General features: G+C 39.8%; 2 protein-coding genes and 1 long non-coding RNA gene across 10 annotated transcripts; 2 read left to right on the top strand and 1 right to left on the bottom strand.

Moving 5' to 3' along the window:
* The first annotated feature begins 47 nt into the window (after positions 1-47).
* On the top strand, positions 48-19,346 carry LOC114358967 (retinoblastoma-like protein 1). 4 transcript variants are annotated; one of them, XM_028313166.1, is made up of 18 exons: positions 48-301; positions 596-732; positions 1,052-1,258; positions 1,459-1,646; positions 1,791-1,951; positions 2,154-2,289; positions 2,558-2,646; positions 3,975-4,141; positions 5,363-5,573; positions 6,044-6,386; positions 6,466-6,579; positions 6,691-6,800; positions 8,341-8,520; positions 8,954-9,080; positions 9,168-9,265; positions 10,168-10,329; positions 11,447-11,604; positions 12,797-13,755. In XM_028313166.1, exons 1-17 carry the CDS (start codon positions 164-166, stop codon positions 11,600-11,602), a joined length of 2,724 nt encoding a protein of 907 aa, XP_028168967.1. In that variant the 5' UTR covers positions 48-163; the 3' UTR covers positions 11,603-11,604; positions 12,797-13,755. The 4 variants fall into 4 exon arrangements, with proteins under 4 accessions (XP_028168967.1, XP_028168968.1, XP_028168969.1 ...); XM_028313167.1 differs by having other exon boundaries at positions 49-301; positions 6,493-6,579; XM_028313168.1 differs by lacking the exons at positions 8,341-8,520; positions 8,954-9,080; positions 9,168-9,265; ... (1 more) ...; positions 11,447-11,604; positions 12,797-13,755 and adding exons at positions 18,163-18,342; positions 18,989-19,115; positions 19,198-19,346 and having other exon boundaries at positions 49-301.
* Positions 7,184-7,894, top strand: LOC114358969 (uncharacterized). Its single transcript, XR_003656404.1, has 2 exons — positions 7,184-7,313; positions 7,825-7,894. It is a non-coding gene; the product is annotated as an uncharacterized LOC114358969 (long non-coding RNA).
* On the bottom strand, positions 15,748-27,095 carry Sgf29 (SAGA-associated factor 29). Of its 5 annotated transcripts, none has more exons than XM_028313174.1 (8): positions 26,983-27,069; positions 26,656-26,823; positions 26,229-26,375; positions 25,962-26,087; positions 25,036-25,260; positions 20,536-20,671; positions 20,244-20,365; positions 15,752-15,974 (listed from the first exon to the last, which is right to left on the bottom strand). In XM_028313174.1, exons 2-8 carry the CDS (start codon positions 26,692-26,694, stop codon positions 15,882-15,884), a joined length of 888 nt encoding a protein of 295 aa, XP_028168975.1. In that variant the 5' UTR covers positions 26,695-26,823; positions 26,983-27,069; the 3' UTR covers positions 15,752-15,881. The 5 variants fall into 5 exon arrangements, with proteins under 5 accessions (XP_028168976.1, XP_028168975.1, XP_028168974.1 ...); XM_028313173.1 differs by lacking the exon at positions 26,983-27,069 and adding an exon at positions 26,841-26,957 and having other exon boundaries at positions 26,656-26,764; XM_028313171.1 differs by having other exon boundaries at positions 15,753-15,974; positions 26,656-26,764; positions 26,983-27,095.
* Between the last annotated feature and the right edge of the window lie 591 nt (positions 27,096-27,686).

Raw genomic sequence — 27,686 nt, 5'->3', positions numbered from 1 at the left:
CAGCCTTATTCCATAGACAATTACAAATGGCGTGGGTGGATTCCCGCTTCCCGCCAAGAAGCTGTCAATTGTCAAAAAATCGAGGCAAGTTGCTTGGAAGTAGGGGTTATTTATTTTCTTTATTTTATTGTATTAGTAAAAATCAGTGATAAAAATTTTGACGATGGCGAAACCTGAAGAGAATGAAGAATATTGGATTGAAAAGATGAATGTGTTGTGCTCAGATTTGAATGTAGACCCTGCTGCTGCGAAAAAGTCTAAGGAATCATTTTTAGAAATTAAACGAAATTATACTTTGGATGTAAGTATTATAAATTAATTGAGTTCTTAAATGGTCTTTCAAACCGTACTTGCCAAGCTTAAATCTCTACCCGAGTTCTAAGATCAATCGTGGTATTTATTTGAATGTTTAGGGTTATTGTAAACAACCAGTTGTAATGGTATTTTAGTCCTATTGCTTTGTATTTAGAGCAACTGAAATGATTACATTTGACACCCAGAACGTAAAAACACTCAAAAAGTTAATATTTAACTAAATATTTATTCTTTTTTGTACCACAGTGTCTGCAATGTCTTAAGATGAACATGATTTCAGGGTGATTCTTTACATTGGATGGCTTGTGCTATGTACGTAGCGTGTCGAACATCGATGACTCCAACAGTCCAGTCGGGATCAGCTGTAGAGAGCAATTGTGTGAGCCTCACAAGGCTACTAAGACTATGCAACATAAGGTGTGTATCATTTCTAGCTGTTATGTGTGTTTTAAAGGCAGATGAGTCATAGAAAACATATTACTGATTACCTAATAGGCTGCTTTTAGCTCAGATATTTAATAACAATAGTTTGTCTGTTTAATTTATTCATTACTCTTCAAATTAAATATGATTATGATTGATGATGATATTTTGATAAGCCTAATTCTTATCTCTAGTTTTGCCAGATACCATATATTTGAGATGTGGCGTTGGTTTCTAATATTAAACTCTTAAGACATGTATTTTTTATCCTGCACTAGGAATAACAACAATATGGGCTTGTTTTTTTTTACAGTTTGATCCAGTTTTTCACAAAAATCAAGAATTGGATGGAAATGGCATCAATGCCAAATGATTTCAAAGAAAGGATTTCACGGTTGGAACACAAATTTGCAGTTTCAACTGTCTTGTTTAGGAACTTCCAACCTATGTTTCAAGAAATATTCTCTGGTTTGACCAATGAGACAATCAAATCAATGAATATCAAAAGTAAAAAACACAAGTAAGTATATTTTGTAACCCTTGTGTGACTAAAAAAAAAATAATATTAAAAAAGCAACTAAGACTGGCCCGGTTTCCACCAAGGCAGAGCAGAGAAATGTTTTGAATAACCAATCAGATTTCATTCATTATTGAGAATGAGTGGAAACAGGGCCTTGGGTTTTCTAAAATCTGGAATTTATAACATTGTTATTGTTTTAGATGGCAACCATGTTCAGCAAACGCACTGTTTGAGTTCACATGGTGCCTGTACATATGTGTGAAGGGAGAGTTCCAGAACTCCACAGACCTCGTGGATATGTATCACATGCTGCTTTCATGCCTGGACTTTGTGTTCTCCAATGCATTCATGGCCAGGCGGATTGACTTGATCAACCCAAGTTTTAAAGGTAATTTTTATAAAAACTAAGGCTGAGCCCCAATAGAGACTTTTCCATGTTGGTAAATGCTACAGGCACCTATCAGTTTCAACTGTAACACCTATCTTGAATAAATTTTAAATTTAAATAAAATTGTTAATATTATTTTGTTAGGATTACCAAGTGACTGGCTTCAAGACGAGTTTGAAGTGCCTAAGAAGCCCCCTTGCATCATGTCAACGCTGACTGAAATCAAGTCTGCGTTACCAGTTGAAGCGGCCGCAATGAAGGAATATAAATGGAAACCGGTCATCAAAGCTTTTTTTAAAAAAGGGGTATGTAACAAAGTAAATTAGAAACTTGGAGATATATTTTTAGATTCAAGTATAGATAGTTTCATCCACGATGACAGGCCCCACCAATTTTTGGTAGAGGGAACCGATAACATTCAAACGTTGCGGAAGAATGGTGGGGCGCGTATTGGTGGATGAAACGATCTTATATGACTACTTTTTTACTAACTTCTGTTTTTTACAGATCCTCAAGGGTAATAGTGACCAGCTCCTTGGACTCTTAGATGTAGCATACTTTGATACCAATCTGAAATCTTTGAACAATCTGTATGAAACTTATGTTCTGAGTGTTGGTGAATTCGATGAGAGAATATTTTTGGGTAAGCGATGAAACCTTTTTGTGACAAATATGGAAAAATAAAAAATAAATTTTGTTGTTTGTTTGACAAGTGGTGGTTTGACAACTAAATATTATTGAAACACTTGAAATTATTTATTTTCATTTTTTGAGTAGAAAAAAATGTCTCTCTTCTGTTTGAATCCTATTCTAACATGTTTAGTTGATTATGAAGGTTGGTTATTAATGAGATTGTCCTTATGTCTGTAAATTCTTTTGGATACATATAGAAATTAATTCTTATCTTCCAGGTGAACATGCAAATGAGCAGATTGGTACCAAGAGCAATCCTGCAGTATCCGGTGATGAGATATCGCAAGTTATTTCTACATTTGGACCTGTAAGTACTAAAATTATTTGATGTTGCAGTGCTCTTTCGACTCAGTATATCTCACTTTATTAGTCCAGAAAAACCAATCTTACTACATCTTTACGGTTATTTTTCCTTGTCATCATTATCATTCATCATTTAAGCCATAGGACATCCACTGCTGAACATAAGCCTCCCCCAATGTTTTCCATGTGGATCGATTGGTAGCGGCCTGCGTCCAGCGCTTCCCTGCTTGCTACGTTTATGATGTCGCCGGTCCACTTTATGAGTTATGGGTGGACGTCACACGCTGCGTTTTCCGGTACGCGGCCTCCATTCCAGAACCTGCTGCTCTATCGGCCCATTGCCACTTCAGCTTGCTAATCCGTCGGGCTATGTCAGCGACTTTAGTTCGTTTACGGATTTCCTCATTTCTGATTCGATCTCGTAAAGTAACACACGTTGTGAAAGAAAGAAACATTTATTACTATGAACATCACTTTCACATTAGGGCGTTAGTAGCGCGACTGCAGCGCGGCAACGGCGTTTTTATAATGTGAAGGCATGCATCCGCTGTCATATACTATGAAATTTTCGGCAGCGCTTCTGTCGCGCGTTTGTCGCGCTGCTAAATCGCGTAAATGTGAAAGCGGTCTTAGTGTGCAACTTAGGGCTTCTGTATTAGAGATGGGTTATACTAGGTAAATTTGATACTAGGTGCACCTATTCCTAGTATTTATTAATACTCGATCCAAATACCTATTCCACCTAGTACGTAGTAATTTAGCATACTTGACGCGACTAGTGCGGACTAATCCACGTAATAAGACTTTAAAATACATTTTTTTTAAAGATACAACCATAGTATTAATAATGCAATTTGAAATTGAATAATAATTCCTCCCTTCATACTTGAACAAGCATAGGACTGTCAACTTAAAAGTTGGCGTATTTAAAAGATATCAATTTCATAAAAATATTTACATATTTTTTCTTATTTACATGAATATGGTTTGACTACGTTTGTGTGCGTTTGCTTCGTCGCGCTCAAATTTGTTTGGTCAGACAGAGACGGAGTGAATAGGTAGGGTAGGGTAGTAGGTAGGTAACTAGGTGCGCTTAATACACGACTACGCATTACGCAATAATAACCTCTATTACTTTGATGGTAGGGTCGGAAATCGTGTAATTTATAAAATACTAGGTGGATCAAGTATTTTAAAAATTGGAATAGGTGCCGCCTAGTACTGTAAAATACCTAGTGTGTGGATCTGTTCTAGTAAATACGACTCATCTCTATTCCGTATAAGGCCTATTTTTCCATGTGATTGAGTGTAATGTATCTTGTATTCCCTCAGAGCGGGCGCGCGTGCCCCGACACGCCGCTGACGGGCCGGGGGTACCTGGGCGCGGCGCGTGAGGCGCTGACGCCGGTGTCGGAGGCGCACAACAGCCTGGCGCGCCTGGCCGCCTACACGCGACACGCCAGGCCCCAGCCCTCGGCGCACCTGCTGCGACTGTTCGCGTGAGTACAGCTGGTGCAGGACCTGATCAGACGCCGGTGTCGGAGGCGCACAACAGCCTGGCGCGCCTGGCCGCCTACACGCGACACGCCAGGCCCCAGCCCTCGGCGCACCTGCTGCGACTGTTCGCGTGAGTACAGCTGGTGCAGGACCTGATCAGACGCCGGTGTCGGAGGCGCACAACAGCCTGGCGCGCCTGGCCGCCTACACGCGACACGCCAGGCCCCAGCCCTCGGCGCACCTGCTGCGACTGTTCGCGTGAGTACAGCTGGTGCAGGACCTGATCAGACGCCGGTGTCGGAGGCGCACAACAGCCTGGCGCGCCTGGCCGCCTACACGCGACACGCCAGGCCCCAGCCCTCGGCGCACCTGCTGCGACTGTTCGCGTGAGTACAGCTGGTGCAGGACCTGATCAGACGCCGGTGTCGGAGGCGCACAACAGCCTGGCGCGCCTGGCCGCCTACACGCGACACGCCAGGCCCCAGCCCTCGGCGCACCTGCTGCGACTGTTCGCGTGAGTACAGCTGGTGCAGGACCTGATCAGACGCCGGTGTCGGAGGCGCACAACAGCCTGGCGCGCCTGGCCGCCTACACGCGACACGCCAGGCCCCAGCCCTCGGCGCACCTGCTGCGACTGTTCGCGTGAGTACAGCTGGTGCAGGACCTGATCAGACGCCGGTGTCGGAGGCGCACAACAGCCTGGCGCGCCTGGCCGCCTACACGCGACACGCCAGGCCCCAGCCCTCGGCGCACCTGCTGCGACTGTTCGCGTGAGTACTATAATGTAAAACAAAATTCTTGTTATGTGTTACCATAGGGGTCACTTAAAAATTAGGGATTGATGGTGAAAACGGGCATAAGCTTCGCTTCTGAGGAAAGGGGCCACAACCAGCGTTCGGTAGCCAGCACTAAAATATGGTGGCTGCCACTTGTGTTCAATGGCCGCCACTAGCGTTCGATGGCCGCGACTAGCGTACGGTGGCCGCCACTAGCGTTCGGTGGCCGCCACTAGCGTTCGGTGGCCGCCACTAGCGTTTAGTGTCCACCACGAGCGTTCATTGACCGCCAATAACTGTCTGTGGCAGCTTTGATTTGAACTGGAGGCTTAACACTGATGAGACTGACGCACTAGGCACTTAAGACGTCACTACTTAGAACACTCAGAGATTGTGGAAGAGGCACTTAGTGTTTTTGTGTTAATTGCATTTATGTTTATATTCCAGTGAATGTGGAGTCAACGAAGAAACCATCAACAACAATATAATTCAGCCATGCAATGGTTGGATGGAACAGTTCGCGAATAGCCTGAGGGAGTCCAACTGCAGTGAGCAGACCATTCAGTTCCGCTGTAACATGGTCACGTGCTTGTACTACAAAGTTTTCGAACATATCATTAGGGAGGAACACAGGAAAAAGCCACAAGTGTCATTACAAGTAAGTGTTATTTTCAAAATTTTTAACTAAATATTACACAACAAAATTTAAAGCATGCTATAATTCAGAAATTGAATTTTTTGACTACCATTTTGATAGCCACTATTTCTTGTCATAATTTTTCTTTGTTGTACTTTTCTGCACAAAATTGAAATTGAAGATTTTCTCACCCATAGATAGGGTTGCCAACTATACTGTTTTTCACTAAATTATACTTTTTACTGTTGAACAAAAATAAAGTATACAAAATACTGTTTTCAGCTAGCATCACTAGTATCCATAGATATTTTTAAAAGTAAATGCCCAACACCACATTTAAGTACGCGATGTAGAGCTATACTGTTTGTTTTTTTTAATACTGTCTGTTTTCCTTCTCCGACCTCTGATATACTTTATATTTTAAAAGAAAAGTTGGCAACCCTACCCATAGATGGCTATGTATGTTTACAAAATACTTTTTTCTCTTCCAGATGCTACTAACGCAAGAGACGTACCAACTCACAGTGTACGCGTGTTGTACAGAAGTGGTTTTACACGCGTACGGCGTGCACTCGCTTCGCTTTCCTCGCGTGCTCCAAATATACGGCCTTAGCGCCTTCCACTTCTATAAGATCATTGAGCTCGTAGTCCAAGCCGTCGTAGAAAAACTCAGCAGAGACGTCATCAAGCATCTGAACACAGTGGAAGAGGAAGTTCTAGAGTCACTGGTCTGGACCTCAGACAGCCCCCTGTGGGACCAACTGGCTAAATACCCTGTGCCTGCATCGACAGACGTCTACGTTCAAGAATCGCCCTTAAGTCGCCGGAATAATAGTCAGTATTCAGTGACATTATAACCAATTTGTATTTAAAAAAATATATTCCACAGATTGATCGTTCCTCACGTTTACAGATTCTATCCTGTCACTCGAATCTGCAGCTATAGATAGGTTTTTGTCTCCGATGGCTGATCAGACGAAGAGACAGCTGTTCAAAGACAATATCAAACCTGGGCAATCACTTTTAGGTAATTTTTCACAATACATCATTTCATTTTTCATCATTATGTTCCACCAATATTTGTATTTTTAGTTAATTGATAAAAATAACATACTAAAATGAAGTTACATGTTTTCAGCTGTAAAATCAGAACCAAATTCATCAGAACCGTCCACAAGTGCTTCCAATGGCGATCCTTCGCTTACTCCTAAGAAATCGAACAATTCACTAAATCTGTTCTTCAGAAAGGTAAGAATTGTGATATAATTTAAAAAGATAAACCCTTTTTATTTTTTCCAGTTGCTGTAGTAATTTTAAATAACTAATNGCCTAAATAATAATAGAAACACAGAATGTACTTTTTTTTAAGTTGCCTCAAGACTGAGAGGTAAATAAGTAGTTAATATTATTCATGATAAATCATGTATTTCCTCCGCCCTTTTCCGCAGTTTGGCACCTCACGTCACATCATTTTACCGAAGTCAGCCCTATAGCTTCGGCGCTGTGCCGATCACTGACGTTTGTCAACAAAATGGTGCTTGACTCTTGATACAGGCTAAACCATATTATTAATGACATTGAGCATACATTTTTTTAAATACCTTCGCGAAGTAAAACTTCTGTGCGTAGTACTTATTATTATTCTGTGACGATACGCTTGCGGGGCGCGGGCGGCGCGGCGCTCAAGCGGCCTCGCCTCGGCGCCGCCGGCGTCGCGCGCAAGCTGCACGGACTGATGACCGACCGCCAGGCTGTCTAGCGGTACGCACCACCTTATGATTTCACACCTCACGCTTGCTTGTACAATAGAACACACAGTTTTTTTTAACTTTATGGCTTAACTTTTAACCTCTTCAGCGCCACGTCAAATACAAAAGCCATCACTCTGACGCCATGCTTGATAAATTATGATATCAATATAATCATTGTATTCATTATTATTCAGTTTTAATACTCAATTAGCCTGTTACTGACATCATTTTTAAGGCGGATTAATCCGTCGTTGGCGGACAACCTGATGTACGGATGTATCCGTCATTGGCGTTGAAAAGGTTAAACCCTAACTTTATGTCTACGACACATCTACATACATGCATTACGAGAAAAGGATTTTTTTATGGCTATGCTATGCCTTTGGCAATATCAAGTTAAAAACGGGGAAACGGTAATTTAAGGAAAATTGTTATTAAATCTTCCTATTGGCCACCACTGGTGGACATTGAGAAGAAATTAGTTGCAACTCAATACTGATATTGGTTAATTTTTGTTTTAGGCACATCAAATCATTTACCACATGCGAGAAGCGAAGAAGTTCAATGAAGTTTTACAGAAGTCTTTTTAGTTTTTACCAAAAAAAAANTAAATAACTAATAGAACATCTATGTCAAAGAATCTGGGAATAATTTCATAACTCTAGCATACACAGCACTCGAGCATAGATTATGTCCTATGATTGGTCTAAATATTGAAATACAACTGATATAAAGCCTGAGATTAAATCGAGTTCTAAGCGATTATTCCCAGTTGCCCCAACAAGTGTCGCTGCTGTGTTTTATAGTCGTTTTGTAATGACGTTTTTCATAAGTGGTGGAGACTGGGTAATTTTTGTAAATAATTCCCATTTGCCCCCAGTGGCGGCACTCCGGGGGGCAACTGGGAATAACAGGTTTTAAACATCAATTAATTCTTTTAGCATTAAATCCACCTTTTGTTCGCTATTTGTGCGATAAAGTGTTTAAATAAAATAAATAAATAGAAGTAAAAGACTTACCTAAATCCGCCATTTCAGTTCTACAGCCTGGCAGTGGTGCGTATGAATGATTTGTGCGCGAGACTACGGCTGGCCGGCGACGAGCTCAAGCGAAAAATCTGGACGTGCCTCGAGCACGCGCTCATGAAGCAGTCGCAACTCATGCGCGACCGCCATCTTGACCAGATCCTCATGTGCACCGTCTACGTCGTTTGCAAGGTAATAACAATAAATAACCGGTCTACTGCGCCATCTATAGTCTGGTCCGGGAGCACGTAGAATTTTGTCCAATGACCCCTAGCTTATCGCTCGTAATTATGTTGCACTGCGGGTGCCAGTCGCACAGTCGCGACAGCAATATAATTACGCGCGAGCGATAAGGATGGGTAGCTAGGGGTCATTGGACAAAATTCTACATGCTCACGGACCGGGCTTTAGTCCCGAACTAAACAAAGCTTCTACAGTCAGCGTCAAATAGTTTGTGACACCCAAAAGTAGCCAATAAGTTCGCAACACGTCTTTGTTACAATTGGATTAAGGTTGTTTATCAAGTTTTTGGCCACTTTGGGTGTCATGAACTATTTGCCACTGTGTGTACTCGACAAACTTAAAATTTTGAGCTCTGTCTAAATCAAAATGTTATTCTTTCCAGGTATCAAATAACGCAAACAATCCTGTGGAAAGAACATTTGCAGAAATCATGAGATGTTACAGACAGAGACCTTTAGCTGATAATCATGTTTATAGATCTGTGTTAATCACCCCTGCGACTGAAGACAGTAAGTGTGATAATTTCAAATCAATATGTTGTTAATTATGTTTGTTTAGTTACAACTACATATTGTATCCAATAATATTTATTTCAGGCCCTGCAGAAAGAAGTGATTTAATCAAGTTTTACAATAAAGTTTATGTGCAATGTATGCAAGACTTCGCTCTTCGATTTGCTGGAAGACAAAAAGAGGTAAGTCTCTTATTGCTTCAATTAGGAAGCCAAATGGGATAAGAATGTCATGAAAAGCAATTTTGGTTAAATTGTAGCAAACTAGGTCTACTCATGAAGCATAGTACAATCCCCAAATATGAGACAAATCCATGTATCATCATCTTCTTATTTTAAAAGAATGCCAACAATTTCAATTTCACCCTGTATATTGGGGCTATATTGCATCAAACAGTCTATACAGGGTGAAATTGATCCAACACAAAAGACTGTTTGATGATGCCACAGTATTGAACCTGATGTGCCAATGTCACAACTTACAACTTTCATCAATTTTGCATTCGGACTTCGGATTCGAGGCAACAAGAGAAGTTTATTTAAAATTGAAGTGGCGTTCGTGTTACTTTTAGTTAGGCGTGACTTTTAAGGTGATGCCTTGCGAATATTGGACGTTTTAAAGAAGCGCAGAATTAGTTTTAATCGTACTTTTCTTATTACTTATGTTCTTATTTTGAAATATGTCATAGTTGACTAATAAATCTAGTGTCTGGTCGAAGCCGAAACATGAATGGAAACAATTTTCTAGATAGAAAAAAAATCCAAAGATGACCCTTCTATTACTCGGTTTTTCGTTTTATAAGCAGATAGGTTAATATTTCAATACCAAATTTTGTATATTGGTAAGGTAATAACATATTCTAAGTACTGGTCGAGTTATTTTCTTTATATAGTGTTTGGTTTTTCAATAAATACATGATTTCCGATTTTTGTAGCTTACGTTATTTTATTCCGCGCCGCGCGCGCTATTGCTGTCCCTTTCCTCGCACTGAGAAATCATATTTCTATCCCTCTGTGTGCGAGGCATTCAGTCGGCCGAAAACTTTTACGAGGTAGCGCCTTAACCAACTAAATTTTGGTACCAGGAGTGCTGCCTTTCCCCGCTGCCGGCCGGGCGCGGCGACGCGGCGTACTCGCCGGCCGGCCAGCGCGTGTCCGAGCGGCACCAGGTGTACGTCAAGCCGCTCACGTCGCCGCTGCCCGCCCACCACCACCTCACCTACCGCTTCAGCCGCAGCCCCGCCAAGGTAAGGCCGAGATCATAGCGATCTATAGTCTGGTCCGTGAGCACGTAGAATTTTGTCCAATGACCCCAAGCTACCCATCCTTATCGCTCGCGCGTAAGTCTAGGGTAAGTCCTTTACGCGGTATAACCGGAAAACCAAAAAGCGCCCCTTTCGGGGGCCCCCACCACTTAAGTACAACTCCGTCGAAGTCGAAAACCTAGGAGAGTCTTAATGGGCAACTAATGAAGCCATTAAAGCAATAAAATCTTTTGTAGGAATTATTTATTTGACCACTGACATTTTTTTTCTCTTGTTCAGTGTTTCTTTAAATTATTTAATGTTCAATACTCAATATTTTATTGCATCCATTATGTTCTTAAAATTAGAACATTATGGACCATTTAATTTATAAACTGCATGTACCTATTTTATATGTGACCTAAGTGTACCTATGAATGTTTATTCTATTTTTAAGCTTGTAAGCGCTTTGGACCTGCTCTGTAAGCTTACAAGTGTTTTGCATTAATAAATAAATAAATAAATAAATTTCCGATTTAAAATCTAATTTTACTGGCCTACTTTTTATGCATAAAACAAGATCCTGGCTACATAGGAGTTGCAGTGGAAAGTGTAGTGGGATAAGTCACTTAAAAGTAACTGACCGTACCGACTACCGATCGCTTCAACCGCAGCCCGGCCAAGGTACGGCATTGATTACCGGTTGTTCCCATTAGCCCCCTTGGCGTCGCTGGACTATTGTGGTGATCCCACTCGTAACACAATAGCTTACCACGAGGTATTAACGGGCTTAATATTCTTAAAATAATACCGGTTGTTCCCATTTGTCCCCACCTGGGGGCTCCTGGGAATGTATTTTCAAAAATGTCTCTGACTCTCTCGTTTGTACGATAGGTATTGTAAACCAAATATAAATTTTAATATCATAAAAGATGAGGGGAAATTGAAAGGGTGCGATTCCTATCGTGCTAATCTTATCTAAATAACGCGCGAGCGATAAGGATGGGTAGCTTGGGGTCATTGGACAAGATTCTACGTGCTCAGCGACTAGACTATAGTTGCTAATGTTTTTGCGAAGTTTTTATAAATTTTTTTTGAAATCAAATTATTTTACTCACAGGACCTGCACGCCATCAACACGATGGTATCTTGCGAGGTGGGCGGGCTGAAGCGCGGCGGCGGCGCGGGCGGCGCGGCGCTCAAGCGGCCCCGCCTCGGCGCCGCCGGCGTCGCGCGCAAGCTACACGGACTCATGACCGACCGCCAGGCTGTCTAGCGGTAAGCCTCACGATACCAGGCCTGTTCATCTCCGCGAGTTTACATCGAAAACATAACACGCACGATGGCCCACCTACAGGATACTATGCGACAAGGCCTCACATACGAGCGAACATTGACTCACGCACGCGTATTCTTGTGTATGATAGAAGAAAATAAAGAAAATGGTGTACTAATAAATACTGTGCAGTATTTAACTGCCTAAATAATAATAGAAGCACAGAATGTACTTTTTTTTAAGTTGCCTCAAGACTCTGAGAGGTAAATAAGTAGTTAATATTATTCATGATAAATCATGTATTTCCTCCTTTTCCGCAGTTTGACACCTCACGTCACATCATTTTACCGAAGTCAGCCCTATAGCTTCGGCGCTGTGCCGATCACTGACGTTTGTCAACAAAATGGTGCTTGACTCTTGATTCAGGCTAAATTACTCCATATTATTAATGACATTGAGCATACATTTTTTTAAATACCTTCGCGAAGTAAAACTTCTGTACGTAGTACTTATTATTATTCTGTGACGATACGTTTGCGGGGGGCGGGCGGCGCGGCGCTCAAGCGGCCTCGCCTCGGCGCCGCCGGCGTCGCGCGCAAGCTACACGGACTGATGACCGACCGCCAGGCTGTCTAGCGGTACGCACCACCTTATGATTCAGGCTTGATTTCCTCCTACGCTGACGTCGATCGCGTACATCGGTCGAGCGTACGAATAAACACAATGTTCTATGAAGCACCGCACTGCAACGCTGTCGTCAGCGGCAAATAATTTAATACTGACGACAGCGTTGCAGTGCGGTGCTTCATAGAACATTGTGTTTATTCGTGCGCTCGACCGATGTACGCGACCGACGTCAGCGTAGGAGGAAATCAAGCCTAACGTAAACTCATGGTAAGCACACTGATCGAGTTAACTACACATCTGGCAGCCGTGACGTCACATCGACGCTCTGGCACAGAAAAGGTGAACGCGGGGAGGTGCGCAGTTAGCACTTAGCACGATCGGGTTGTATTTGTATGTCAATAAAACATCCGGAATAAACTTCCCACAATATTTTCAACTTTATAAAAGTTTTGCATACAGACATTAGAGATTTTTTTTTTATTAAAACTTCCCATTGGCCACCACTGGTGGACATTGGGAAGAAATGAGTTGCAACTCAATACTGATATTGGTTAATTTTTGTTTTAGGCACATCAAATCATTTACCACATGCGAGAAGCGAAGAAGTTCAATGAAGTTTTACAGAAGTCTTTTTAGTTTTTACCAAAAAAAATCGTTCTCCGCTCTCTAGCCATATCGTTTTATTGTTCAATAACGTTGACGAATTATAAAAAAATCAATTTTATCTAAACCGACAAAGAAAAAGTAATAGAACTATTAAAACTTGTCACAATGGGAGAAACTCCTTGGACTGGTTCCAAGTAAATCATGAATTGGTGCTACATTTAACATGAATAATTTTATCAGTAGACAATATCCACGCTGATGTCACTGCATTCATAGAGCACATCCATTTTGATCTCATTTATTTGTTGAGTGTGAATAGTATTGATAATGCATAATTCGGTGGATACTGATATTTGATATTTGCGTGAAATATCTGCCTTACGAACTTTGAAAGCCTTCTTGTAGTTTGGAGACGAGAGGTGATGCAATGTTAAATATTAGTAAGCCCCTGTATGTACTAAGTTGCTCATTGGTTTTATAATTAAGATTTAAATTTATTAAATACTTTAGTTTCATGATTTTATATTGAAGCCATAGTTATGTTATCAATTAGCTGTATAACTGACTAAGATAAAAATATTATATTCCAAATTTATTATTGTATGTACATTATTGAGTACCAATACTTACAGTATAAGACAGACTTGACTGAGATTTGCCATAAAATATTTTTTAACTCAAATAAAACACAATATTGCATGTTTGACCATATTTAAGTTCCTTACAGTGTATATGACTCTTTATCTTTATCCTCCTTCGTTTGTGTTATCTTATTATTTTATTTACTATTAGTTTGTAAGTAATCGGAGAAAAGGATAAAATCAATTTGTTTTAACTTCCAATCAAAATTATATGACTGTATATTTCGTACATAACTAATGTATCATGTATTTTAATCTTAGAATAAACAAAAATTCCAATTTTCTTGTTTTTATTTCAATATTAGATTAGATGAATCATTCCCTGTGGTTAAAAGGAGCCCTATAATTTCATATTAGGAGGTGCATTATGCATACTAAATTTAATAATACCATGGACACAAACATATTACAGTCCGATGCATATACGCTATCTCGGAACAAAGCATGAGTCAATGCTCAGTACCTTCACAATATTAGATACTAGCTTTTGCCCGCGGCTTCACACGCGTGAAATTACGTTTGTCACAGATCGTCATAAATTATAGCCTATATTTTTATTCTGGGTTATAAACAATAATACTGTAAAGTTTCATCAAAATCCGTTCAGTAGTTTTTGCGTGAAAGAAGAGTAACATCCAAATTTTCGCAGTTATTAGTAGGATTATCATATCAGTAAGGCGAAGGAAAATCTGCGGACTCAGCACTCGCAGCAGTGCATAAGAGCTGAGGCGTGGGAGCGGCACGAGAGGGGTGACATTGACATAATAATATGACGTGATAGAACTTAATCTGAAGCAAACCTAACGTCTCGCTGATGTTTGTTAGAAAATCCCCTTCTTCAGAAACCTCGTTCTCACATTGACATAGGTACTTGCCTAGCTTTATAAATTTTTATAATGAAACTGATAACGGAAGCAAAGATGCATTTATGTAGGTTATCTCATTAAAATGAAAAACTATGCTTGATTATAATATCAATTCTTTATTCTTAAAAAGGTGTCGAGAACCATAGTGATCCAAATCATATTTTCATCTTTGAATACTGATTATGAATTATGCTCAAAACATGCCCAACTAGAGTTAGATCACTATGGTTAACTCTTCAGTTAGAACTAATTTTATGAATACATGGAACTACATTTATTACACTTAACTAACCTAGGAAACATATGCATTAGATAGTAGGTATAACATTAATAATTACCAGACCCGCTTTGAAAAATGTACATAATTGAATATTAGAATTATTATGTTACCTGTAAGGAATATAATAATATGTGGAAGTAATGTAACTATAAACAGCACAGATAAACACACAGGTAAAGATAGAGCAAATTGTAGCAACGCATGTTGAAAAATAACAGCAAGAAATTCCTGTGCCATTGTTTTTTAGAATGTTAAATACGTGATTTTCTTCATGCAAATGGTAGCTGATGATCAACTTTTAAAATGACAATTAGATCACTACGGTTTTAAGCCCTAGGATTCCTTCATGTTAGGCGTCTTGAGTCGGAGGTCAATAATTCATTTACAGTATCGCACATTGAAATACTTTTTACTTGCAGTTAGTGCGGTCTTGCAAACGCACAACTGACATGCTCAAAACGGTTAATTTAAAAGAACGTTAAAAAATTGAAGGTATAGTATACTATACAGGGTGGAAACGTTAAGTGATCTCACTCGATTATTTCTAAATTATTCAAGATATTGAAAAAGTCGTTACTGATCCTGAAAGTGCTTCATGAGCTTTTTCAAACGGTACCAATAATAGGTTACAGAATAAACTGGATCTATCTGAAAATTCAATGTTTCCAGCTTCCATACTAAATGTATGCCAGACACACAATATTAGAAGTGTATTTTTTTCATTGAATAATAAACTCTTAAAATAAACTCGTAAATTGTATTCTTATTTAAAATTATTCATGGAAAACATTGGTTTTAGGCTTTACTTGCTATAATATTGTCAAGAGATGAGTGTCATGACTGTGGTAGTACTAAATGTATGGAAGAAGGAAACATTGATTTTTTTGATAGATCTAGTTTATTCTGTAACCTAATATTGATACCATTGGATAGAGCTTGTGAAGCACTTTTAGAATCAGTAATCAGTTTTACGATATCATGTGTAGTTTTGAAAATAATGTGACTTTACCAAATGTATGGAAGCTGGAAACATTGAATTTTCGGATAGATCCAGTTTATTCTGTAACATATTATTAATACCGTTTGAAGAGCTCATGAAGCACTTTCAGGATCAGTAACTAGTTTTTTGATATCTTGTATAGTTTAGAAATAATCGAGTGAGATCACTTATCGTTTCCACCCTGTATAAGGACATAATGAATCTAGAGCATCTGTTGGTCGGCGGCGGGGCCGGGCGGCGGCGCGGGCGCGGCGCGGGGTCAGGTGGCGCGGCCCTTGCCCTCCTTGATGGCGATCACGTAGCGCTGCGCCACGCGCTCCGGCGGCGAGTACCCGTCCGCGTACGACGAGTCCTGACGACGAAAGAAAGATAGTTGGCTATTTATTTAAGGACAGCTAACAAGACTTATTAGACATGTTGACACCACAGTCAATTGACGTATGTACTTTTTAAAACTGTCAAAACGAAACTCTCCCATAGATTTTGTATGGCACTACAAGCAAGTGACGTCACTATTTTGTCAACCCAATTAAACTACTTTCAATTACAATTCGAACAAAAATCGAAATTTACAGGTAATTTAAAATAAATTAGGTTTTTAAGACCAGAATGAAGTCTTTTTAAAACAGTTGTGGTTTCGAATTATTGGGGTATAGTTCCAAAATACTGAACTGTCCTATCCATGACATTGACAGCGGGGCGCAACCATCAATACCGGATCGCTGGTTCCGATTTTTGCCATGTTATAAACCATATAGTTGAATGATGGTAGCGCCCCCCTGTCATTGAGTTTGATGGGACAGTTCAGCTTGGGTCATCTATATGGTGTCAAACTGTCTATTAACTGGAAAGAAACATTGAAAACAGTACATGCTTATAGTGTAGCCTTAATTAAAAGCTGCCACGACATGTGAGTAATTATATCCACATATCTACGAGGCCCACGCTATTTGTTCACGTTGATGCGAGTTGAGACAGTTGCGAGTCACAGCATCAATTTCATAGGATACTATACTAATGATCACTTGAATCGTAAAAAATCATATACACATAGGAATCCCTAATATTATTATTGTTTATAGCAAGCATTATCATGCATGTAAATTGCCATCTCTCAAATATGTTTTTGAATCAAATGGTTGGGGTGTTTGTACTGAATTGAAGCAATAAAAACTCATAAAAGACTCATATGGTCCCTCATACTCATTTATTTAGCAAGTAGGCTTTAAAAAAGCACTTTTACACATTCCAGTATTAACCCTACCACTGCACTGCTTCAGGACAATAAATGGGCCATTGCTGCAATCTTATAACGAAGACAGTATGGGCATAAGATTACGGATACTAACTTACCTCAAACAGCACTTCATAGGGGTCAGGTCAGCGGCATTAGCAGGCAGTCTGTTAACAACAGCTCTATAGAAGCAACGTAGTCTGTGGGTACAGCGCCATAACCACCGTTCCCTTGGGGAACAGCGCATGCTTCTTGGAGCGCTTTATAACGAAGCTAGTTTGGCTACAACTTACCTCAAACAAAACTTCATAGGGGTCAGCCGCATTAGCAGGCAGTCTGTTGACAACAGCTCTATAGAAGCACGTGGTCTGTGGGTACAGCGCCATAACCACCGTTCCCTTGGTGAACAGCGCATGCTTCTTGGAGCGCTTTATAACGAAGCTAGTTTGGCTGCAACTTACCTCAAACAACACTTCATAAGGGTCAGCGGCATTAGCAGGCAGTCTGTTGACAACAGCTCTATAGAAGCACGTGGTCTGTGGCTACAGCGCCATAACATCCCAACTAATATTATAAATGCGAAAGTAACTGTCTGTCTGTCTGTCTGTCTGTCTGTTACGCTTTCCCGCTTAAACCTCGCAACCGATTTTGATGAAATTTGGCATAGAGATAGTTTGAGTCCCGGGAAAGAACATAGGATAGTTTTTATCCCGGTTTTTGAAACAGGGACGCGCGCGATAAAGTTTTTCTGTGACAGACAAAATTCCACGCGGGCGAAGCCGCGGGCGGAAAGCTAGTAGAACATATATGTCAAAGAATCTGGGAATAATTTCATAACTCTAGCATACACAGCACTCGAGCATAGATTATGTCCTATGATTGGTCTAAATATTGAAATACAACTGATATAAAGCTTGAGATTAAATCGATTTCTAAGCGATTATTCCCAGTTGCCCCAACAAGTATCGCTGCTGTGTTTTATAGTCGTTTTGTAATGACGTTTTTCATAAGTGGTGGAGACTGGGTAATTTTTGTAAATAATTCCCATTTGCCCCCAGTGGCGGCACTCCGGGGGGCAACTGGGAATAACAGGTTTTAAACATCAATTCATTATTTTAGCATTAAATCCACCTTTTGTTCGCTATCTGTGCAATAAAGTGTTTAAATAAAATAAATAAATAGAAGCAAAACACTTAACTAATCCGCCCTTTCAGTTCTACAGCCTGTTGTTCGCTATTTGTGCGATAAAGTGTTTAAATAAAATAAATAAATAGAAGTAAAAGACTTACCTAATCCGCCATTTCAGTTCTACAGCCTGGCAGTGGTGCGTATGAATGACTTATGCGCGCGGCTACGGCTGGCCGGCGACGAGCTCAAGCGCAAAATTTGGACGTGCCTCGAGCACGCGCTCATGAAGCAGTCGCAGCTCATGCGCGACCGCCATCTTGACCAGATCCTCATGTGCACCGTCTACGTCGTTTGCAAGGTAATCTTCTTTTCAGTCAAATGACGTCCACTGCTGGACAAAGGCCTCCCCCAAGGTTTTCCACAATGAACGGTCCTGCGCTGCCCGCATCCAGGCTCATCCCGCGACCTTTACCAGATCGTCGGTCCACCTAGTAGGAGGCCTGCCACGCTACGTCTTCCAGCCCGTGGTCGCCACTCGAGAACTTTCCTGCCCCAACGGCCATCGTCTCTACGAGCTATGTGCCCCGCCCACTGCCACTTGATTTTAGCAATTCTGCGAGCTATATCGGTTACTTTGGTTCTCCTGTGGATCTCCTCATTTCTGATTCGATCACGCAGACATCATGCAAAACGTCGTTTGCAAGGTAATAACAATAAATAATCTGTCTACTGCGCCATCTAGTCCCGAACTAAACAAAGTTTGTAATAGACAAAATTATAGATCGTTTCTTTCGCCCACCATTCTTCCGCTAATATTTGAGTGTTATCGGTACACGCTAAATCATCCATGAGTGCACACGCACACTACAATAATGACGCCCGGATTGCTCGGATCAAACTCCCCGCACCCCGCGCTTCCCTCGGCCAAAAAGTGGTGGGGCGCGTCTTCGTGGATGAAACGATATACACTGAACTCTGTCTAAATCAAAATTATTTTTTTCCAGGTATCAAATAACGCAAACAATCCTGTGGAAAGAACATTTGCAGAAATCATGAGATGTTACAGACAGAGACCTTTAGCTGATAATCATGTTTATAGATCTGTGTTAATCACCCCTGCGACTGAAGACAGTGAGTGTGATAATTTCAAATTAATATGTTGTCTGTTTGTTTAGTTACAAGTATATTATGTAACCAATTGAATTTGTTTCAGGCCCTGCAGAAAGAAGTGATTTAATCAAGTTTTACAATAAAGTTTATGTGCAATGTATGCAAGACTTCGCTCTTAGATTTGCAGGAAGGCAAAAAGAGGTGAGTCCCTTTGAGCTATTAAAAAGTATTGCTTAAATCAAGAGGTCAAAAACGATAAGAATGTCATGAAAAACAATTTTGATTAAATTGTAGCAAAATGGCTCTACTCATAATACATAGTACACTCCCCAAATATGAGACAAATTCATGTATCATCATGAGTCTTTTAAAAGGATGTCAACAATTTCAATTTCACCCTGTATATTGGGGCTATTTTGCATCAAACAGTCTAAGGATGAAATTGATCAAACACAAAAGACTGATGATGCCACAGTGTTGATCCTGTTGTGCCAATGTCACAACTTTCATCAATTTTGTATTCGGACTTCGGATTCGATGCAACAAGTGATGTTTATTTAAAATTGAAGTGGCGTTCATGTTACTTTTAGTTAGGCGTGACTTTTAAGGTGATGCCTTGCGAATATTGGGCGTTTTAAAGAAGCGCAGAATTAGTTTTAATCGTACTTTTCTTATTACTTATGTTCTTATTTTGAAATATGTCATAGTTGACTAATAAATCTAGTGTCTGGTCGAAGCCGAAACATGAATGGAAANGAACAGCGCATGCTTCTTGGAGCGCTTTATAACGAAGCTAGTTTGGCTACAACTTACCTCAAACAACACTTCATAGGGGTCAGCGGCATTAGCAGGCAGTCTGTTGACAACAGCTCTATAGAAGCACGTGGTCTGTGGCTACAGCGCCATAACCACCGTTCCCTTGGGGAACAGCGCATGCTTCTTGGAGCGCTTTATAACGAAGCTAGTTTGGCTACAACTTACCTCAAACAACACTTCATAGGGGTCAGCCGCGTTAGCAGGCAGTCTATTGACAACAGCTCTATAGAAACACGTAGTCTGTGGGTACAGCGCCATAACCACCGCTCCTTTGGGGAACAAGGCATGCTTCTTGGAGCGCTTTATAACGAAGCTAGTTGGGCTACAACTTACCTCAAACAAAACTTCATAGGGGTCAGCGGCATTAGCAGGCAGTCTGTTAACAACAGCTCTATAAAAGCACGTGGTCTGTGGGTACAGCGCCATAACCACGGCTCCTTTAGGGAACAACGCATGTTCGTCGGTGCACTTTAAAACAAAGCTAGTTTGACCACACAACTTACCTCAAACAACACTTCATAGGGGTCAGCGGCATTAGCAGGCAGTCTGTTGACAACAGCTCTATAGAAGCACGTAGTCTGCGGGTATAGCGCCATAACCACGGCTCCTTTAGGGAACAACGCATGTTCGTCAGTACGCGGCGAGGCTCGCTGCAGCGGCAGCGGCACAACGCGGCGCTTGCTTAACACGTGGCGGTTCTTTTGCTCCTCGTCGATGTCGTCAACCTCGTACTTGCCTTGAGCCGGGAGCCAGCTCACGACCTGGTATGAACATTGTTATTGTATCAGCACATTAGAGTACACATTTTTAATAAAATAGCACTCACTACATCTAGTTAGAAAAATACAGTGATTAGTGTATAGCTTGATTTAATGTGGTCTGTCTGTACAAATCACTATTGAGCTTATTCTAGCCCTTCTATTCAGGCGAGGCGACAAGAGTTGAGCTCTTCTGCATTGCATCATCGGCATCTCAATGCCGATTCAAGCAAGGGTCGTTAGTTCGATCCCCATCGACCTTTATAAAGTTAGAGTTAGTAGTCACCAGACAACTTTAAAAATGTATGTAAATGTGTATAGAAGAACCAAACAGGGACTTGGAAAAAGGCCTTAGTAAATTGCAATCATATAAGCGCAGGATCAGTCGTTGTGGAAATCCGTCGCCTTTATCGAGCAGTGGACGGCATTAGGTTGAATGAAACGATGAATTATAAAAGGAAATGCATTTGAATGTGAAGGAGATGCTATAGTCCGGTCCAGGAGCACTAGAATTNGCGAATCTATGACTAATTATGTCACCCAAATAATAGAAAACGGGCAACGGCTAAGAGGAACAGGCTTTAAGATTTCGGATGAGTGGATTGGTGCATTGATGTTGGCGGGACTACCAGAAAGGTACGCTCCTATGCTTATGGCCATTGAACACTCAGGTATCGAAATAACCGCCGACATTATCAAAACGAAGCTGATGGACATGAGTGATGATGCAAGTACGTCTCCAGTATCCGAGAATGCATTATTAGCTAAAGGAACTCATAATCATAATTCTCGAGGGAAAAATAACAACGTCAACAAATACAGTTATGGCGGGAAACCACAAACGTCAACTGCGCAAACGTCAGAATCGAAAACTGTCAAAGTGATAAAATGCTACAATTGTAAACAAACCGGTCACTACAAAAACCAGTGTCCGAGCTTGGATAAGAACAAAAGAAAGCAATCCAACGCCTTTCAGTGCTATTTTTCTGACTGGAAGGTTCAACCAAAAGAGTTGGTACGTTGACAGCGGCGCCAGTAGACACATGACTGCGAGACCAGAATTGATCGTGAATGCATCACAGAAGTTACACACGAAGGAAATTATCATCGCAAACCAAACAAGTGTTCCAGTAACGTGCTCAGGAGATGTGAATATCGTGACTGTCGTGAACGATATTGAGTATGACATCACAGTTTCCAACGTATTGTGTGTACCAAACTTGACCACAAACTTGCTCTCTGTGAGTCAGTTGATTGAGAATGGCAACAGAGTGACTTTTGGAGAAGGTATTTGCTGTATCTACAATCAGCAGAATGAACTTGTTGGCCAAGCTGAGTTGATTGATGGTGTATACAGATTACATACTTTGGAAACAGAAGAGACAGCAGTAGCAGTGCCAGCAGTGATATCTAGCAGAACATGGCATAGACGCTTAGGACACCTTAACAGTGGCAGCCTTAACAAGATGAAACAGGCAGTAGATGGAATTTCATTTCCAGAAGATGCAAAGATTGCAAAGTCTGACTGCATTACTTGTTGTGAAGGCAAGCAAGCCAAACTNAATGATGTGGCTTTGCGCAAAAGAGAGATTTCAAGAAATTTAATTTATTTTAACAGTCTTACTTTCGTGGCCGAATACGCAATTCCCTTATAACAAGGCAGAGGCGGGGCAAGACCTAAATTTGATGTGGGCAAGACAGATTTCGCGAGGCCTTGTTCTGTGGCGACCTGAAGACGGATTTATATATAATGAAATAATAAAAAAAAGGGTCAAAGGTCTATACATTGACAGTTTCTGATTTCTTGATTCAGTGATTATTTTTAACCTTTAGCTACTGAGGTAGATTTAATTTCACGTAAACACTGACGTGGGGGCCTGGGAGGCCCGTACATATGTGTGCTTATATTTAAAAATATATAATCTTTTTAGGGGTTTATGTTTAATAATTATTAATAGTGGTTATATTTAAATACAACAAAACGATTTTTATCTAAATTATTTGTTAATAAGTACGTATTATTTCAATATTTAGAAAACATGTAGCATTTTTGGCAAAAATCTCATGAAATCATGATTCATAAAGTTATCATGAAAAATATTCATAAATTCAACAAATCAACTTAGAATCTTAATTTTCAATAGTCTTTTTAGCTAATGATATATCAGTAGTCCTAATATGAAATAGGGGGAAAAAAATGACACACATCAAATAGTGCGAATTAAACACAGTCTGGATAAACTTGCTTTGCTCAGTGAAGGAAGCCATACATGTTTTTAAAATGTAGATTTCATTTGAATGTTCAAAATACATGTATGGCACTTGGTTTCATCGTTTAAATCTTGATAGACAGGTATCATTTCCTAGCATAGGTGCCAAAAACTACTGTTCTTCTATTTTTCGTTAAATACTAGTTATTTTTACTTCCGAGATACCGCTTTCTCTCGGACGACATACTGTGGGCTCCGTATTATAGATTTTTTCAAATTATTTCAAGAAAAGACGACAACTAAATGAAAACTATAAACAAAAAAAGTTACGCCAATACTGAGGTGGGGGCCTGAGAGGCCCACAAGAAACTTTAAAATTAATTTACCTACTGAAATTGCGCGTGCAATCACGTGCACCGTTGTTGACAGCCTCAGCGCAATGAAACTCGAAGGTACTAAAAGATTCGGGTGTGTCGTGCACGTGGGAGAGGAGAAATTCAACAATTTGATTTTTGCAAGGCCTGAGAGGCCCCCACGTCAGTAGTTAAAGGTTAAAGGAATATTGCGCCAAAGAATAATGTTCGTCACTTAAAACCGTGTTGTTGCTTAATTTTGTGTCTGATTATGGCTGAATTTGTTTGGAAANCTGCTTTACAGAAGTGCCACCAGCAAAAAATTATCAAATCATTTAGATTACGTTTTTATGTGATTACTTCTTTTGTTTTTTTAGGAATGCCGCCAAAAAGCTTACAGAGAACGACTCAAAATGGATAAACATGATGGAACAAAAATAATTTTATTAAAATAGTATGAATGATTACTCCCTTATTTTATTTCTAACCCCTTAATATTACCCCGTATTTGGGTGCATACTTACAAATATTTCGAATTGAATAAATAAAGAGCATTCACAATATTTCGCCAATGTATAACAAGCCTTATGGCCTTACTATTTCGTTACTACCGTTTCGTTACGTACATTTTTTTTGAGAAATACTCAGTTGTGTTGAGTTGAGAGGTCAGATTATTAAAATAATAAAGCGAACATTTTATTTTTGAAATATATTTTAAAAATAATTAACATTACATATAACAATGAGAGGATGACATTGCAAGGTGGTGCCAGTCCAGTCTTAAATCCGTTGATATATGCTGCATCTGCCATCTTTTTGACTAAAAGATTCTTCTATCTCGCAGCTTAGACTTTTATAGATAATTCCTGGCAATAAGTGGTGACTGAGTTTGTTCCGGCGTTTCTTCTCAGCACTTGCCATATGTTTGTCTCGAAGCGCTGGTAGGGCCCAAAAGATAAGGAGACATGTAAAGTGCCCCATAAGGGCTACCTTTTCTTTTTTATTATTTTCTATTGACGTTCATAAGTGCCACTTGTGGTCTAAACTGAATAAATATTTTTGATTTTGATTTTGATTTTTTTTTTGATTTACTACAGACCTTAGACAGTATTTTTGTAAAAATTTTTACGCTAGAATTTTGTCCAATGACCCCAAGCTACCCATCCTTATCGCTCGCGCGTAATTATATTGCTGTCGCGACTGTGGGACGGGCGCCCGCAGTGATTGTGCGAGCGTGACAGCAACATATACTCAACATCAAATAAACCGCACCTTCCGCGACGCGAACTTTAACGATTTTCTTCTGACACAATCATGGTGCCCCAACAATATTGGTGTTATTTGAAAGCCCAATAAATATCCTTAAAGAAAAACACATTTAATTTCTCAATAAACATGTACCATAAATGTGACTTGAAAAAATACCTCACTTTGGGCCCACCTATGGGATCAATTAGACCAATTTTTATGGTTATAAAACCAAATAATGATCTCACGTGTCCTCTTTAACAGATGGATAGCGATTAATCCCAACTTAACAGTTTTATAGCCATAAAAGTTGGCTTTAGTGTAACTACCTATTTTTTGAAGAAGTGACTCTGGATCCTTCCCTAGACACATTTTTGCGGTAAAAACCTTTTCTTTAATGAAATGAAGGTTAGATCTAGGCTTATAAATGGTGCCAATATTGATGGGAAGTGGGGATGCATACGTTTGAAAATGCTTGTCGCGAGAGGTGCGATTTATTTGATGTCGAGTGTAATTACGTGCGAGACCAGACTAGTAATAAAACAGGAGCCCAAACCTCAGCCAAGATCCAGTTCTCCTCCTTATCAGACACTCTCACGAGTGCCGCAACTGCATCGCCCGGATGAGCAATATGGCCAGGGTCGGCCGGCACCGCGCCGCATAGTGCAGGCGCGCGCTCGCCCGCCCTTCCCACGTGGAGAGGTAACGTCTGTGCGGCGCTTAGAAGCATCTTCATTAGCGCGCCGCAACCGATGGTTTCTTTATTGCCCGCGTGACGCGCCTGGGAAGAGAGAAAGAAAGAAATAGAAATACCCTTATTTGACACAAAAATACTAATGAACAAATAAAAGAAAAGAATAAAAACTAATGCTAAACATGTCTGTAACATTATGAATATTCCATCTTTGTACAACTCCATGTTTAATGGCAAACAAAGATTCATCATCATCATCTCAGCCATAGGACGTCCACTGCTGAACATAGGCCTCCCCCAATGCTTTCCATGTTACCCGGTTGGTAGCGGCCTGATTATGATTATTTATTTATGGATGATGACATGAATAAGAATTTTTGAAATGGATAACACTTTTAAGCACACCACACTCTTAATAGCACATCTCTTAAACTTAAAGTAAGTGCAGCATTTATGTGTGCTCTGCTTCATAGCATTTAGTATATTCTACTTCTACTGACTACAATATTAGCATTTAATTATTTATTTATTTATTTATATTAAGAAGACCAGGGTTTACATAATTGATTAATTTACAATTAATAACACTTGATAACCACTTATAGGTCCCCACAGATAGAATTGTGGTGGATATTTAAAGAAATTATAAAAAACAGTATTATAATATTATAATTCATAACAATAGGCCACCTACTTGGTAATTCTGTACAGTTCCAAAATAAGTTTTATGTAACTTAAAACTGTACCAACAATACAAATTAATAAGGTAGACTTAGAATATAACATACTTGCATTCTTCTTTCATTCTTAATGGCTCTTATCTCATAAATCCGTGTGAGAGCCGCCCTGAGGAGTCTTTCTTCTTGTTCTGCTGCCGTCAGACCAGCCTTGTACAAGTTCTTTAATTGTTGTTGCTGTAAAGAAAAATTTAGAATAGTCTATATTAAAAGCATTTTGAATCATCAGATTTATTAATAAAAACAACATAGTCCCTGTATTTACTGGAAACAAAGTTAATGGTTATTATGGTTTCTTCATATCCATTTGAAAATTACCTGCTGGGAAGAACCAGAAGAGTCCTCTGCATTTGATGGTGATTCTGCTGCCTTTTCCGCCCGCAATATATTATCAATACATTGCTCATTGTGGCTCCTCTCTGTTTCTATATCGTATACCAGCCTATGCAAGCTCCGAAGACGTTCCTACAGAAATATTAAAGAATAAGCTTCACATTATCACATGATATAATACAAAGTTTTGCCCAGAATCATTGCTAGATAATTAGTATTATGGCTATCTTACTAGGCAAAAATAGAAATCTAAAATTCCATACAATTCCCAGGCTTAGATTAATAAAACCATTAATCTAAGTTCCCAGGGAAAAACAAGCTTTTACATGGGTAGCTAATATTTTAGTAGTAAGTGATTTAGAAAGAATCTAAAGGTAAAAGAATTTATTTCAATACAAAACTATAAATATACTTGAACTTGCTGGGCAGCAACATCAGCTGTAAGCGGCATTTTAGTTGGGTACAGCCGCCAGATACCTGGCTATCCTTATGACGTAGAACCAGCTCACCAACACGAATACCTGCAGACCGACAGCGGGAATCAAGAAGATATGAAGAAGTATAACCGAGTAATTATTATCTGAGAAAGTAACACACCATAATAGTTAAATTAAACCAAAACTTTAGACTACTTCTCATTTGAACTAAGTTATTCGTGTAAGTTTAATGACAAATTATTGTTGCTTAAAATAGCGCATCAAGAATATCACTAAATAGGTAGTTGATTAGAAATATTTACCAAAAAAATCCCACTGAATCGATTGCACAAAGTAAAACAAACATTAGAGTTTGACAGTTCTGACACAAACAAAAAAAATGGCAGGCTGGTGTAGTTTAACTACGCTTTCTAGACAATCGACTTTTATATGGCTAAAATTGAGTTGTAAAACCCCATAAGTATTTTTTGCTGTTTTGACGCGAATAGCTAAGAGGATCAAACAAACCACACCTATTTTAGGACATTGCCTAGAAAAAAAAAGCATGTTATTTTCTACCTGCTCTTGTACCTAAGGTACTGAACCTTCCATTATTGTATAGTTTTATTTTATTTATTATGTCTGGTGGTGTTTTATAGTGGTAGGTGAGTAAATTATTATATTATCTGCTGCCGACCGCCGGCGTGGCGGTCTTATGATATCTGCCTCTCTAAGCTCCTATTATACCTCTTGAACACGTTTTATTTTTGTATAGAGATATTTATTTCATAGACCAACAGTAGGGTGTCCCAGGCTAGTAGGGCGAAAATTTTTTTTAGATTTCCGGTACGCATACCCTTTAGTTTTTTTCTATTTGACCCTAGCAACTAAAAAATCAAATATTATTAGTATCGGGTAACTATAACCCGTGCCGACTTGACGTCAAACTTTTACCAAAAAGTTTGTAGGTATGAAGCTGTCTATATCCTATGATATTGTAGAACTTAACATTTGTTTAGTAAATACA

This window comes from Ostrinia furnacalis, unplaced genomic scaffold (genome assembly GCF_004193835.3).
Source record: "Ostrinia furnacalis isolate ACB-3 unplaced genomic scaffold, ASM419383v2 OfSCF4158, whole genome shotgun sequence".
Classification (NCBI taxonomy): Eukaryota; Metazoa; Arthropoda; class Insecta; order Lepidoptera; family Crambidae; genus Ostrinia; species Ostrinia furnacalis.
The sequence above is the reverse complement of the archived record's forward strand: the minus strand, read 5'-3'. Positions and strand labels throughout refer to the sequence as shown.

What these genes read in the sequence shown, in the direction of transcription:
- LOC114358967 (XM_028313166.1), top strand. Translation starts at nt 164, where the DNA reads ATGGCGAAACCTGAAGAGAATGAAGAATATTGGATTGAAAAGATGAAT. An exon ending in GATCAACCCAAGTTTTAAAG is followed by an intron (nt 1,647 to 1,790) that starts GTAATTTTTATA and finishes TTATTTTGTTAG; the next exon opens with GATTACCAAGTGACTGGCTT. An exon ending in CACCTGCTGCGACTGTTCGC is followed by an intron (nt 4,142 to 5,362) that starts GTGAGTACAGCT and finishes TTTATATTCCAG; the next exon opens with TGAATGTGGAGTCAACGAAG.
- Sgf29 (XM_028313172.1), bottom strand. Translation starts at nt 26,694, where the DNA reads ATGCCGCTTACAGCTGATGTTGCTGCCCAGCAAGTTCAA. An exon ending in AGAACTGGATCTTGGCTGAG is followed by an intron (nt 20,672 to 25,035) that starts GTTTGGGCTCCT and finishes TGTTCATACCAG; the next exon opens with GTCGTGAGCTGGCTCCCGGC. An exon ending in CCTATGAAGTGTTGTTTGAG is followed by an intron (nt 15,975 to 20,413) that starts GTAAGTTGTGTG and finishes TTTCGTCGTCAG; the next exon opens with GACTCGTCGTACGCGGACGG.